We start from the raw sequence: 15,101 nt of genomic DNA on the forward strand, positions 1-15,101 counted from the left end.
AGAGAGAGAAACATCAATGGTGAGAGAGAATCGATTGGCTGCCTCCTGCATGCCCACACTGGGGATTGAGCTGGCAACCCATACATGTGCCCTGACCAAAAATGGAAGCATGACCTCCTGGTTCATAGGTCGATGTTCAACCACTGAGTCAAGCTGCCCTGACTAAAAAGCTCACTTTCAACTGGGTCTTGCTTAATAGAGAAACTAGATGCTTTCTTCCTTAAAGCTATAATCCCAAATTAAAAGAGGCTGTCTTCTTAGATGCAATCATTTAGCTACAGAAATAAAATGTTTGGAGATACACAAAAATATATAAATTGTTTTGGAAGTCTTATCTAGTTTCCTATAGAAAAGAAGTTTATAGAAATCTCTGTTTTTTTTGTTCTTTAATCTCATGTCCTTCCGTTCCACTATCTATTGACAGAAATATATGAAGGCAGAGAGACATGAGTGTATTAACACAGTTATCAAGTCAATTAGTTGTAAGGGATAAGCCCATTTGAAATGTGGTTGCCTCATGGAATGCTTTGCTGTGGAGTTCACGGTAAGGATTCCAAGGTCCTTGTCTGCAGTGGTTGGAAATTGGAATTAATACTTTTTCAAAAAAGTCAACCACACCACATTTATTACCAAGTCAGGTCAAATTTCATTGCTTCTGTCTAAATGTCACTGTAAGACATACAGCACAAAGAGCAAGTTCAATGTGATTTCTGGAGTAAGTTACAGAGTTAAATGGAGGTCCATGAGCATATTAAAATATTCCTAACCAATTTCATTGAAGGATTAGTTGGAGCATTATATGGAGGTGGGTTTAATTGTGTCTGTAATGACCTTAGCTATGCTTTTTTTTTTTTTTTTTAAAAAAGCAGTTGGTACAAAGGAAGGAGCTCAAGTTTATATACATGTTTGTATTTTAGAGTAACAACTTTTCTGGACATTAAATAAACTGAATTGTAGTTAAAATTATTAAACAAAATATGTGATGAGATTTAGAAAAAAAATACTGTTAATAAAATAAAAGTTATACTTTTATTGGAGGCTATATAGTAGGTTCTCTCCCCTTACCTTATATATGTTAATCACCCAGTTTCACAATGCCAGGTAGGCATTATTATCACTACAGCCATTGTACAGATGAGAAAACTGAGGATTAGAGAAATTCAGAAGTTTACTCAAGGACTCAAAGCTCCAAAGTGGCCATGTTGTGTCAGATCTGCCTTATTCTTTTGTCTATGGTCTTAAATTCTGTTCAGTATTAACCATCTGATGCAGAAGAAGAGCGTTAGAGTCAGTGCCCATAGATGTCTGTATGTTTTGGATGTCTTCAAAGTTGGAGTGGTCTGTAGGACTGTGAGAGTTAGGGAAAGTTGGTAATCGGGGGTTTGATTCCCATCACTTGTTCTATTATGGTGAGAAAAAGTGTACGATGTGGCAGACTTAGCAGACAGGGCTGGTGGCCAAAGGCCTGAGCAGCAGAGACGGATTAGCATTTTATTGGACCTGAAAATCCTCGGCCATGAAATGACAAACGAAGCACTCTATTATCTTTATAACTCAAGGCCTGCATTCTCTCACTGGGTAGTTCATAGATTTGAATAATGATTCTCCAGGGATTATTTATTACAGAAAATATTTGAAGACAGGAATAATTGAAGAGAGTCCAATTCCTTTTTGATCAAAGCTATGGGATAGTAGATGACAAAGAAGTTATAAGAAACAACCACTTGGAAGGATTTCCCATTTTGCAATCTGCTGGTCAGCTCAGCCCCACACCTCTGTGCTGCAGAGAATTGGGGCCTTTGCCATGATTTGGAAGAATTTCAATCAATTAGTCACCTTTTATGTGTTAAAATTTTAATTTGGCTTCTATAATTTTAGCCCCTATGGGTTTTGTTTTTGCAATAAGGGTTTCCCAAGGGCTTTTTGTCCAATTAAGGCTTTGCCATTTAAATTTTCACCCCTACATCCTATCAAAATATGCTAAAATTTAAAAATCCTTGTTTTTAGATATCATCCTCTCTTTTCTCCTTATTACAAATGTAACAGTTTCTCACTGTGGAAATTGTAAACATACTGATAAGTGAAATGAAAAAGAGAATCTGTAATGCTACTCAGATATAACTTTCACTTTAACAAATAGCCTTTCCTACTTTTATCTATGAGCTTATACATGTGTAAAAAATAAGGCAAAGGAAGAAATGCAATCATGATATACACATTGTTTTGAAATATGCTTTTTTGCACTCAATATATCAGAAAACATTTTCTAAGCAATGTGCAAGTAGAACATCTTGTTTAAGCCTGCATAGTAGCTCTTCCACAACCACTGGACTACCAACCAATTTCCATTTTATATGATACTGTAATGAATATCTCTGTAAGAAACTTTGTACACTTGTCCAGTTTTTACTTAGAATTAATTCTTATAGTTGTAATTGCTGGGCACAAGGGCATATACATTTTACTTTCATTATTATCATTTTTTAAATCTTCACCTGAGGATAATTTTTTCCATTGATTTTCAGAGAGAGTGGAGAGCGGGGGCGGAGAGAGAGTAGACAGAGAGGAGAGAAATAGAAACATCGATGTGAGAGCGACACATTGATTGGTTGCCTCCTGCACATGCTCTGACTAGGGGCTGGGGATTGAACTTATAACCCAGGGGGATATACCCTTGACCAGGAATTGAAACACTGACCTTTCAGTGGGCAGGCTGATACTCTAACCATTGAGCAATCCTGGCCAGAGCTACATTTTAAAATCATTGGAAATATATTTTCCTCCAAGAATAATTTAACAATTTGTATTTCACCCACGGAGTATGATATGCCCACCTTCTCCACATCAAGTCTAATATTAGGCAGGAGCCTTTTGAATTTATAGGTTGAGGGGAGAAGAGTTCATTGCTTCAAATACTGATTTGAATGATTTTTCTGTGTTACCAATTCTTATACTTTGTTTCTTCTTGGGGGGAAGAGAAGTTTTATTTATTATTCATTTATAGCCATATTTTGGGCTTTAACTCTTTGTTGTAAATGTGATAACTACCTTCTTCCAGTTGTGCCTGTTAATACGTATATAATGTTTCTTTTTCCCTTTGAAAGTTTTGAATGTTTATGTAGTCACAGCCATCTATTTTATGTGTATGATTTCTGCCTTTGGTATTAGATTTAGAACAAACTTCTTGATCTAAAATAATATAATTATTCAACTATATTTTCTTCCAGCACTTTTATGATCTTCTCTTTTTAAAAAATATATATTTTATTGATTTTTTTACAGAGAGGAAGGGAGAGAGATAGAGAGCTAGACACATCGATGAGAGAGAAACATCGATCAGCCGCCTCCTGCACATCTCCTACTGGGGATGTGCCCGCAACCAAGGTACATGCCCTTGACCGGAATCGAACCTGGGACTTTTCAGTCCCCGGCCGACGCTCTATCCACTGAGCCAAACCGGTTTTGGCAATCTTACTTCTCTTAACATTCTACTTTTTCAATCTATCTGGGATGTACTTAATTAGGAAATAATTCATTTTAATGGGCCTCAGTAATAGTTGAGAGTTTGAAGAAGAGATTGTTAAAAGACTCTAAGTAACTGTTAATATGACCAAAAAAATCAGATTAAAAAAGGGCCAATTGGCAGAGCAAATAAATCTAGAGTAGATCATAATTTTACTCTTATTAAGGCAAATACTTAGATATTTCACGTATGTAGGCCGCATTCCATCAAGGGTTAGAGGTGGCAGCCTTTTCTGTTTCTTTGCCTCTCTGCCTTTCACCGGAGGGCTGGTCCTGGGTCTTTCTGAGCTTTTGCATTTGTCAGTCTTTCTTCCTGCCTCTCTCTCCCCATTGGGACTGTTGACTGTTTTGGGTTAGCTGTATGGCTTTCATCAAACTGCTTAGTCTCTCTCAGCATCAATTTTTCCTATCCATAAAAAAAGAAGGTTGAACTAGGTGATGTCTCTGATTCCCTCCAGCTCTAAGTTGCTCCGTGATGTACAACCTCTTCCTCTGTACTTATATGTCTCCATCTCTATATTTGCGTAAATTACTCTCAATTTGCCCTAAATTTCCTTCCCTTCCTTTTCCTTCATTGCACTGCTGCCTAACTTTTCCTCCTCCTCTTAATTGACCGTAACAGATGACTGAAGTCTAATTTGCATTTGTTGCCTCCATTAAATAAAGTTTTGTACTCTCTCTTTTTAATTTATAAAGCAGATAAGTGGGATGTCATTTCTCTTGAAAGAAAAACTGAATAAATGATGCTCTTTTCTTACTTAGATGGCCTCTGATTTATTAAATCAGTCAGTGAGCTGGAAAGTACTTTTACTGATTTAGTCCATATGAAGAAAAATTTGTTTGTGCTGAAATGGTCATTATATATTATGCAAAAGATGTTAATGCATTAGAACCCATGATAATTATTTGGGTTTAACTCATGTGCTCTACAGAAATCTTTCTTGATGACAAGTGTCCTGAGTTTAAATTGTAGGTCTACAAGCAGAAATGCTACTTAACCTTTGTTGATTAGAAAATCAACACATTGTCATTAGAGAGAGCCCTATCACGCAAGGGCTTCATGCACATTCGTCAGAGTCAGGCCTGTGATAATTATGTAAGGTGAGATTGGGTTTAATTTGTAAATCATTTTTCATGGGAAATGCTATGCAAGTATTGCAATTACAGATTAATTATGAAAATTCTGTAACTACCCATAATGAATGACACACCATCAAGTGCAAAGGAGATTGCACAGGAGATTGAGGCAACATAATCAGGTATTAAATTAAACAAAAAGGGCAAAATCATGACCCAGAGGAATTTTTTCTTTCATCACTGTTTCTATCCCTTCCTCTCTGAGATCAATATAAATATATTTAAAAAACACAAAGCTGAGTGAAAGGGTAAAACACAGAATGAGAGTTGTAGTACAATAAAGTATGACACAGAAAGGCAATCTATGAATTTTCTAGAACATACATATATTTTGAACAAATATATAACAGACATACATAAATACACTCAGTTGGGAACCAGCAATGTGGAGAGAATGGAATTCAGAATGGTGAAAAAAGAGAAAAAATAGAAAAGTGAAATTAAAATGAATAAGGGACATTGTAGGATATGCCAATAGGACCATGAGATGAAGAGTGAGTCCTATGCAATGCTAACCACCGCCACTGCCCCCCGCCCCCGCTCCACCTCTGTGCCTGGGGAGCATTTAGTGCAAAACGACTCTTTATTTGAGCTAATAAAAGTGGATCCTCTCCTCTTACTCTCTTAGAGCATTACAGGACAGACTATAGGGCTATGAGTTCCCATCCCTTCCTCAATATCTGTGTCACTGAGGCTAATTTCCTTTTTTACAATCTTATTTTGTGTGACAGGTGCCATTTATTATCATGAAGTTTTTAGTTCAGTACTTATTGAAAAAGTGAGAAATCTATATGGGAAATTATTATTATTATTATTATTTTTAAATTAATCCTCACTCGAAGATATTTTATTGATTTTTTTAAAGAGAGTGGAAGGGAGGGGAAGAAATTATTTATATATATAAATAATTTTTCTTTTTTTTGAGAGAGAGAAACATTGATGTGAGAGAGACATTTTAACTGGTTGCCTCCTGCATGCTCCCCAACCAAGGCTGGGGATTATACCTGCAACCCATGTACATGCCCATATGGAAAATTATTTAATACATTTGTTGAAAAAAACTTGCCATATTGATTGCAAAATTAAAATGTCTTCCCTAGATCAGATCATTCCAATTGTCAGGAGAAAACTGGTACAGAAGGCCAGAGAGTCCCTGCAGCCGTGCTCTTGGGGGCAGGTGAGCTATTTTACACAGAAGGTGGACAGTAAGATTGACTCCTTTCCTAGGTTTAAAATCTCTCTCTAAAAGTTTTGACACATATAACGCCTGCCTTAGAAAAATAGCTCAGCCCCTATGCAAACAGTTAATTAGCAGACAATGTTTTAGTTGAAGGTTCAAAAAAGGACACTGTTGCCGTGGCCGGTTTGGCTCAGTGGATAGAGCATCGGCCTATGGACTGAAAGGTCCCAGGTTCGATTCCGGTCAGGGGCATGTACCTTGGTTGCGGGCATATCCCCAGTGGGGGTTGTGCAGGAGGCAGCTGATGGATGTTTCTCTCTTATCCATGTTTCTAGCTCTCTATCCTTTTTCCTTCCTCTTTGTAAAAAATCCATAAAATATATTTTAAAAAAAGTACACTATCAATTTGATTATGTTGGAAGTATATATTTTTAAAAAAGGTAAAAATTAGCTCTATCATAACTTCTTTAATATGTTCAAACTCAAACTGTAAAATAGACAGCTGGAATTGCAAAAGTTAATTAGCTTTGACCACTAAAGGGCAAAGGTAGGAAAAACATATGGTGAGTCTTTGTGGGGAAGGCCATCCTTCACCTGAGGTAGGGGAGGGGTCTTTCCACTGAGAGGAGAGCTGCCCACTCAGCGTGGCCTCCTGCAGAGGCCGGAGGCGGAGGTCAGGTTGAGAAGTGCATGAAGCTGGTAATGTGTGACCCGCAGTGAAGGAGCAGGTGTTCACAGAGCAGCTTCTGCAGCTTGTCTGCATCTCTGCTTTGTAGATAGTTCATTGATTTATTCTAGTGATGTTTTTAATCTAGCAAATCATTTTCTCTTCTGTCTGTACTTGGGCATGTGTTTCCAGGCATGATATCACTCCCTGCCTGTGTCTGGGGGGTGGGGAGGAGCCAAAGCACCAGTTATAAGGGTCGGGGCAGAAACTGCATTAGAGTCCCAGCCACCATCTCCCTGCTGCCAAACAGGCGAGACCTCAATTTCAGGGAGGGAGACTGACAACTAGATCTAGGGCCCAGACCGCTCTGAGAAGCTGTCTTTCATAACAGTCTGACTTTCTCTGTGGCTTTTTTTTTCAGGCTTTTGCCATGCCTGATTTCAGTCTGTGGCACCTAGCAAAAAGATACTTCCAAAGATGGCAAACACCGTATTTTGAGAGAAGAATTTTGGTGAAAGTTTATAAGGAAAAATACCTTCTTTCTTTGGAGATGGGATGAACTAAGTTTGAATATAACTATTAACTCAAAGAAGTAACAAAAATACATATTTCACTTATTTATTCATTTGAGGACTCCCTCAGCAAATAGTCATTGGACAAGCACCATAGCCTTATTCTAGATCTTGGATGTCATGTAGCTTACCTTCTGGGGTGGGGGGAGCAAAAACTTAAAAGATTACAAGTTGTAAGGAGAATGCATAATGGTAAATAACTCTAGACAGAGTGGTCAGAGACCTCTCAGAGGAGGTACCAAAGCAGAGATGAGTGATGTGAAGGAGTCAAGTCAGCTGTGTCAATGTCTACGGAGGTACTTCAGGCAGAGGGAACAGCCAGTGCAAATGCTCTAAGGCAGGAGAAAGCTTGGGGTACTTGAGGGACATCTCAAGACTCTGGAGACCAGTTAGGTGACTAGTAAGGAGACCAGTTAAGAGATTAGTTAGGAGATGAGTTAAGAGACTAGTCAGGAGACCAGTTAGGAGACTAATTGCAGTAGTCCAAGTAAGAAGCATATGGCCTTGACCGGGGTGGGACCTGTGTCAGCAGAGCAGAGGGTATGCATCTGGGCGCAGTCTGGAAGTAGAATCACAGACTTAGTATTGATGGGCAGTAATGCAGGAAAGAGAGGATGTCAAAGGTCACCCCAATTTTTGGGCTCCATGAAAATGAGTGTCAGTGAGCTTCCCTGCTCCCCATTAGCCCCCATGAAGACACTGCTTCTACTCTGAGTCACCAACCGGGCCTCCCGTGCAGCACAAAAGATCCTGAAAGAGTGAGAATTAATTTTTGGCTCCTTTGGGCTGACATTTTGCACAGAAGCATGGCCCCCTGACCCTCAGGGCAATTTGGAAGATGTCTGAGCCAAATGAGTTGAGCCTGGACATTCTCATTAGTTAAGAGGACCTAACCTTCTCTCTCTATGAGCCACTTAGGAGCTTGGCTCCTTCCTGAGGACCCCCTCAGCTCTCTTGAACTCTTACCACCTCCATAAACTACCCCAAGAACAGTTACATGCTCTGGCCTGGCTGAAGCTGACTGCAAATTCACCTTTCCATCAGCCACCTGCCCTGCATAGTCCTGTCTTCTATAGCTCATGCTTGTCAACTCTCTGGCCAGCTCCTAGGCCGGCCATGGGGCTCTAGGCCTCACAGCCCAGCCACCATGCATCCATGGCCAGAGCCCCAAACTCCCTGGCAGGGCTCCATGCTATAAAAGGCTTTGGCTCAATCCAGCCTGATATTCACGCTTAGATAATGACTTTGAGCATCGCTGCTGCTCTCCAAACACAAGGAAAAATCTGGCCCAGGGCTGCCCGAGGCTGCCACCCTGAGCTTAGTTCTGAGACCGTGGGCTGGCTGAGGCTCCAGGCAACCATGGAGGAGATGAACATTACATGGAAGAAGAAGAAAGCTGAGAGTAAAGGTAAACTATAGAGAAGTGACTCAGTGCATATGGATGATGCCAGGAACTCTGTGCACTGCTTCCCCTGGATTATCTCATCGCATCCTGAGACGCAGAAAAAACTGTGTCTCTTTTTAACATAGAAACATTAAGGAACCTGTCAGTGGTCTCCTAGCTAGGAAGTGGCGGGCGCAGGTGGGATTCAAAGCCCACAATGTCAACCACGTGACACTGTGGGAAGGAGAACCACTTGGCAGCTCAGGCCTTTTTAACCATCTCTAAACACATAATCCTAAATGGTTAAAATCGGGAGAAATTTTGGGAACCAAATAATTCAAATGCTTCTTAGGCAGATGGGGAAAAAAAGATTCAGAAAGGGAAAGTGATAATACTTGGTCAACCTGATACTTCTTATTGGAGTAGAACTGAGAGCAATTCAAGTTGTCTGGATCCCTACTGAACAGTCTTGGGATAACTGACTCCAGGATTTCACAGTTGTGAACTTTTTTTCTTCTTCTTGCAACAAACACCTCTCCACACTTCCCATGGAGTGGCTTCTATTGCAGAAAACACTGTTCACCTTGGCTTAAATGTCTGGGCGATGGGCACTGTGTCCACCTTGAAGATAACAGGAAATCAGAGACTGAGACATGAAACTTATTCTTTTTTCATCAAATGAAGAGATGTGTTGACCCATCAGGTAGTCCACTGTTCTGAAACTTTCCCTTCCAATTATGTTTTCATAATTACTAACTTCAAAGGACACTTTCTAGTCTAATTTAATGCACGACACTTGTTCTTTATTGTCATAATAAATAAAGGGAATCTCACAAAACTCCTGTGACCCCTCCCCCACCCAGTTTTTTCTTCCCTTGTTTGTCCTTTCTGTTCCTCTTTATTCTTCTCCCTGAAATGCTATTTTTTTTTGCCTGTCCCTTACAATTAATTATTCTACTGAATCCTGCCCCAGCTCTCTATTCTTCTCTTTTAATAAGTTGTTCTTGTTTAAACAAATCAAAACTTTTCCAAGACGGTAATAAATGCTCCACCTAACCCTCTCTGTTTCATGACTTTACTTAGTCTCCAGATTTCTTAAAGACAACTACAGTCAGTGAACAGGAAGTGATAACAGTAAAGTTGGACTTCTACATCCAGGGACAAGTTCAAAAAAACAAAGAAAGAGAAACTGGTCAATTAGGGTTGAAAACCAGGTAGAACCTAATCAGCATGCTCGGGACTAACAGGGTTTTGGAAGAAACTTGTCATAGGTAATCTGGGCAGGACATATTGATAAAGTGAACTTTGCTCACATTATTTAGCAGGAATCAGTGAACCTGATGTTTACCTCATACAAAATAATTTAAAAACGATGTAATTTTGAGAATTATAAATTGAGAGAAGGATTTGGAATGGGCTGAGTTCTAATTGACATGGAGAAGTCAGTATTTTACTTCACAATCCAGGCCTCTTTCCTGGCCCCTGGCTGACATGGCTTTTTAACAAGCCAGTCTTACCTCCAAAATGAATGGACTCAGCTAACGCTCTGTAGTTGGCCCACATCATAGCAAACAGGTGAATATCTAAATTTACCTTTCTTTTTTGACTTTTAATGTTTCCTTTTTTTAAAAAAATTATCTTTATTGTTGTAAGTATTATAGATATCTCCCTCTTCCTCCCCACTGAGCCCCTGACCCACACCTGCCCACACCTGCCCCCAACTGTAGGCCTTCAGTGCACTATTGTCTGTGTCAATGGGATATGTATATATACATACAAATTCTTCGGTTAATCTCTTCTTGCCTCCACCCCTTCCCTCTGAAATTCGTTAGTCTGCTCCATGCTTCCATGTCTCTGGATCAATCTTGTTCGTCAGTTTATTTTGTTCATTAGATCCCACATATAAGTGAGATAGTGTGTCTTTCTCTGACTGGCTTATTTCACTTAGCATAATTCTCTCCAGGTCCCTCTATGCTGTCTCAAAGGGTTAGAGATCCTTTTTTCCCCCAGCTGCATAGTATTCTATTGTGTAAATGTACCATATCTCTATACACTCATCTATGGATGGGCACTTGAGCTGTTTCCAGATCTTAGCTAATTGTAAATCTAATGTTCTTAAAGCATCTTCACACAACTAGGAAAGACACCATGGGCACTCTGGCCCTTGTTAAAATGAACTGATCCCTGGTGAGTCTCTGCTATAGGGCCATGGGGGTTATGAATATGAACAGCAACCAGGTCACCTCTGCTTTTGCTTGGTCTGAACCTGTCACAGTTGGTCAACTTGCTCAATTCACCTCCAGAAACTCAGAGAGAGGGGGCGGCGGGGTGTAGAATCCGGCCTCAAAGTCCTTCAAAGTTGTTTTTTTTTGGTTAATCCTCACCCAAGGTTATTTTTTTTTCCATTGATTTATTTAGAGAGAGTGGAAGGGAGGGGGAGAGACAGAGAGAGAAAAACATTGATGTGAGAGAGACACATTAATTGGCTGCCTCCTGCATACACCCTGACCAGGGCGGGGGACTGATCCTGAAACCAAGGTACATCCCCTTGACTGGAATTTAACCAGAGACCCTTAAGTCTGCAGGATGAAGCTCTAACTAGTGAGCCAAACCAGCTAGGGCCAAACTTGCTTTCTTTTAATTCAACAGAGAGGAAATGGCTAATTTCTTAAACTGTTAGTTTTTTCGGAAAACAAAATTTAAAATTGAACAAGCTATGGAAATAGGACTTGATGTGAAGTAGCATCAGGTCCAGCTGGACCAGGTCAAAGCAAAGACTAGCTGTGAGGCTGAACCTACTTCTTGCACAGGCCGCTAAACAGTTTGCTGCTTAAATTTCTTCCCAGTGTTGATCTTTCTCCAATGTAGGAGAAATCTTTGCAAGAAGTCTAAATGAAGGAATGGGTTTCTACTTATCATTTCAAGCAAGCCTGAATTTAGGGAGCCCATATTACCTCCCTTCATCCCTCCATCCTTTCCTTTCCTTCCTTTCCTTCCCTTCCTTCCTTCCTTCCTTCCTTCCTTCCTTCCTTCCTTCCTTCCTTCTTTCCTTCCTCCCTTCCTTCCTTCCTTCCTTTGCTCAGTTATAAGTGTTCCAAATTATCAAAGGATTTTATATGGTTTTAAAACCATAAACCTAAAGTAGCATAGGTAGAGACCTCAGAGATATCACTGGCTCCCCTCCGATTCTGGAGACAAGGACTGTGAGCTCCAGACAGTGGGAAGTGGAACTGGACATCGGTCTCTCAAATCCTCTCTCTCATTCCATTCTGTCTGGGGAGAGACTACAGGAGGCCTAGATAATTGCTTTTAGAAAGATCTCCTGCAAAGCACTCCATAGGGGGTTTTATTTTTTCCATTGTGAAGGTTAGTAACACCAGCAGAGGGGAATGACGGTGGCCTTGCCATTACTCACCAACAAACAGCTGGCTGTAGAGTTCCAGGCGTGTGTGTCCCTCTGTCGGGGCCTTTCGGATCTGCTGTGGCAGCCGATCCACCTGCAGGCTGGCCTGCTTGACATTCCTCTCCGCGGTGACCCGGTGCCACTGGTCATCATTGAGAGGGGTGGGCGACCTCACCACAATCTCCACGGGCCCATTTCCAACATCAAATGAGAAGGACACTTCTGTGGCAGCTAGAGAAGCAGAAAGCACAGAAAGCACGTGAGTATTCTCCCCCCAGATACCAAAGAGCAGAAGAAAAACAAAACAGGGAGAGAAAAATAACCTAAGTCTGTTACTTGCTACAAAGGTCCATGAAAAACAATCATTTGAATAAGGATCAGTAAGGATTAATAACCAAGGGGAGGAAAACAGACTTGTATCGTGGGCCAGGCATACATTTATTTTTTTATCTTTAGAGGCCTACGAAGAAGTTATCATCATTGGTCCCAGAAAAGAAAACTGAGGTCTGGAGAAGTTAAACACATGTGGAGGGTCTTAGATTTCATGAATAACGAAGTTGGGATGTGAACCAAGGCTTGCCAGATTTTTCAGAGCCTGGATTTAAAAAAATATTTATTTTTTATGTAAAAAGGGGAAGGAGAGGAAGAGAGAGAGAGAGAGAGAGAAAATGCTGAAGATGACTTTATTTTTTTCTTATTTTAAAAATATATTTTTATTGATTTCAGAGAGGAAGGGAAAAGGAGAGAGAATCATTGATTGTTTGCATGCTCCCCCGCCCTCCCGGGGGATTGAGTCCACAACCTGGGCATGTGCCCTGACTGGGAATTGAACCGTGACCTCAGTTCTCTCAACCTCAGAACCACACTAGCTGGGCCAGCGCCTGGATTTTTTGATTCTATACCCAATCTAACTCTTTTTTAAAAAAAAAAATATTTTTATTGATTTCAGAGAGGAAGGGAGAGGGATAGAGAGCTAGAGGGGTAGAAACATCAATGAGAGAATCATTGATTGGTTGCCTCCTGTATGTCCCCTACTGGGAGGGATCAAGCCCCAAGCCGGGCATGTGCCCTTGGCTGGAGTTCAACCTGGGACCCTTCAGACCACAGGCCGACGCTCTATCCACTGAGCCAAACCATCTAGGTCCCAATCTAACTCTTCAGTAACTCCCAGGAAGAGCTTAATAAAACACTCTTCCTTCTCCATCCCCAGAGATTCTAGCTTAGTTGGTCTGGTGGAGGCATTGGTATTTTAAAAAGCTCCCTGGAAAAATATTAATAGAGAGCTACTGCTTTTGGGGAATTCACAAAACTTCTTTTCATTAATCTAATCATTGCAGTTCCTGCTGGAAGTGAGGGAGTGATGAATTGTTGATGAATGTCAATGAAGGTGACCTGCAACTTCTTCAGACTATGTGTGGCTGTCCGAAAGGCAGCTCCACATCCCTGCCTAACAGCCTTCTTTTGGGAATCATTCATTGCACACCTGGGTCATTCTTCACCTGTGATGCTGGATCCTTCTAGTTACCTACCCTCCAGCACTGACCACAATCAATCTGTTTTCATAGATCTGCTGCAAATAAGCCTCCTTCTGCAATAAACCACCAACAATAGAAAATGGATTCGGTGGTTGCTTAGGCAATTATGCTTGTAAGCAGTTTTCCTGCTTCACATTTAATTTTTTTTAAAAGTTCTCAATGTATTATAAACATGGTTTTTAAATGTGTATTTTTCTTGTAATTGGCAGGAGAGGCAGCACACGTCCCTAGCTCCTCGGGCTTGGTGAATTCTTTTCCATCTTAAAGAGGTGGCCCACCAGATTTTCTAACTTTGCTCATAAAGAGATTTAGTCCCTCTATCTACCAAGAAGCCTTGGCCTAATCTCTAAGCAGTTTAATTTTTTTCCAGGCTAAATGGAAAATTCAGCTTCTTTGGACTGGTACCATTTTGAGATGATGTCGCAGGCAATCAAACTTCTAATTTAAAAACCACAGTGGGCCAGATTCTCCCAGGACTTGGACTGTTCTCTGCCTCTGGGTCAGGCACCTCTGAAAGCTGCATTAACATTACTGAGCTACAGGGATATTAGATGCGGAGCTCAATTTAATCAACCTAATTGTACTGAGGAATTTTGATCTTTTATGTCACCAGTAAGGAAACTTTAATTTCAACACCTGTGGCGGTTCCTGCACACATTCTAGTGAAATATCTCCTGCAAATTAGGAGCTCCTGCCTCCAGGGGTCACTGTGACTCAATGGAGGCCGGTGACCTTCATCAAGGATTCTAAGGAAGTAAGAATGCAGGTTGACAACCCTATGACTCATCCACTGAAGATCCTTCCCTGTCTTTCTGGTATAGTCAAGGGGGAAAAAGCATCCCCAGTCTTAAGGCTGAATCTGTTATGGTCTTGTAGTGCTATGTTTTAGCAGATGCATTTTAAAATGTAAGTTGTCAGAACAGCAAGAGTACAAGGTTTCCTGAGCTAAGTAGAAAAGATGGTTTTGTTTTAAAGGTATCAACAGCCATCAGGGAAATAGAATCTAGGGATAAATTGAGTTTAACCCTAAGGTTTGACTCAGAGGGATAGATGCTGCTCTAACTTTCTCTCTATGATGAATTCTTGTCCAGGTCTTTAAATGCCACCATTTAGAGAAACTCTGAGGACCAGAAGTTAACTGGGAAATAGACATACTTTTTCTTGGCTGTCACACTGGATCCCCAGTTTCTTCCTCTGTACTATGGCTCTTCTTAACATCAATGTTTCCTTCTAGAGGAGCAAATTCTGCTGTAGCTTAGTTAGGGGACAATGAGAGAGACTCAGGACCTCAAGACTGAGATCCTCTGAGAGCATGACCCTCTTTAAAGGGCATCCATTTCGGTTTTGCTGAAGCAATAGCCACAGTTCCAGCACACTCTTCCCTTTGGGTGCTTCCTGGGGAAGGGGACTGCAAGGCCAGTATGAGAGCCAAGCAAAGGGTTCCCTTTTCTCAGTCATTCCATGTGAGCTTCCCTGACATTGCTAGGGGATGCCTTTGATAAATCCCGTCTCCCAGGCAAATGGCAAGCACACTTTAAAAGCTTCTAAGTTCAGGAGAACCAAGATGGCGGCATAGGTTAACGCCGGAGTTTGCCGCCTCCAACAACCATTTCAAAAGTGAAACTAAAAGACGGAAGGGACATCATCCAGACCCACAGGAACGGTGGCTGAGGGGAAGTCCTACCACTAGGAGGAAAGAGT

At 40.9% G+C, this 15,101-nt stretch overlaps 1 protein-coding gene across 1 annotated transcript in view; it reads right to left on the reverse strand.

Moving 5' to 3' along the window:
- The window catches only part of CNTNAP2 (contactin associated protein-like 2), a 1,235,176-nt gene that overhangs the window by 155,127 nt on the left and 1,064,948 nt on the right, over window positions 1–15,101 (reverse strand). The window contains exon 16 of the mRNA XM_015572712.1: window positions 11,878–12,096. Within this exon, the coding sequence (XP_015428198.1) occupies window positions 11,878–12,096 (219 nt within the window). The remainder of the gene's footprint in view (window positions 1–11,877; window positions 12,097–15,101) is intronic.

Source organism: Myotis davidii, unplaced genomic scaffold (assembly GCF_000327345.1).
Source record: "Myotis davidii unplaced genomic scaffold, ASM32734v1 scaffold49, whole genome shotgun sequence".
Classification (NCBI taxonomy): domain Eukaryota; kingdom Metazoa; phylum Chordata; class Mammalia; order Chiroptera; family Vespertilionidae; genus Myotis; species Myotis davidii.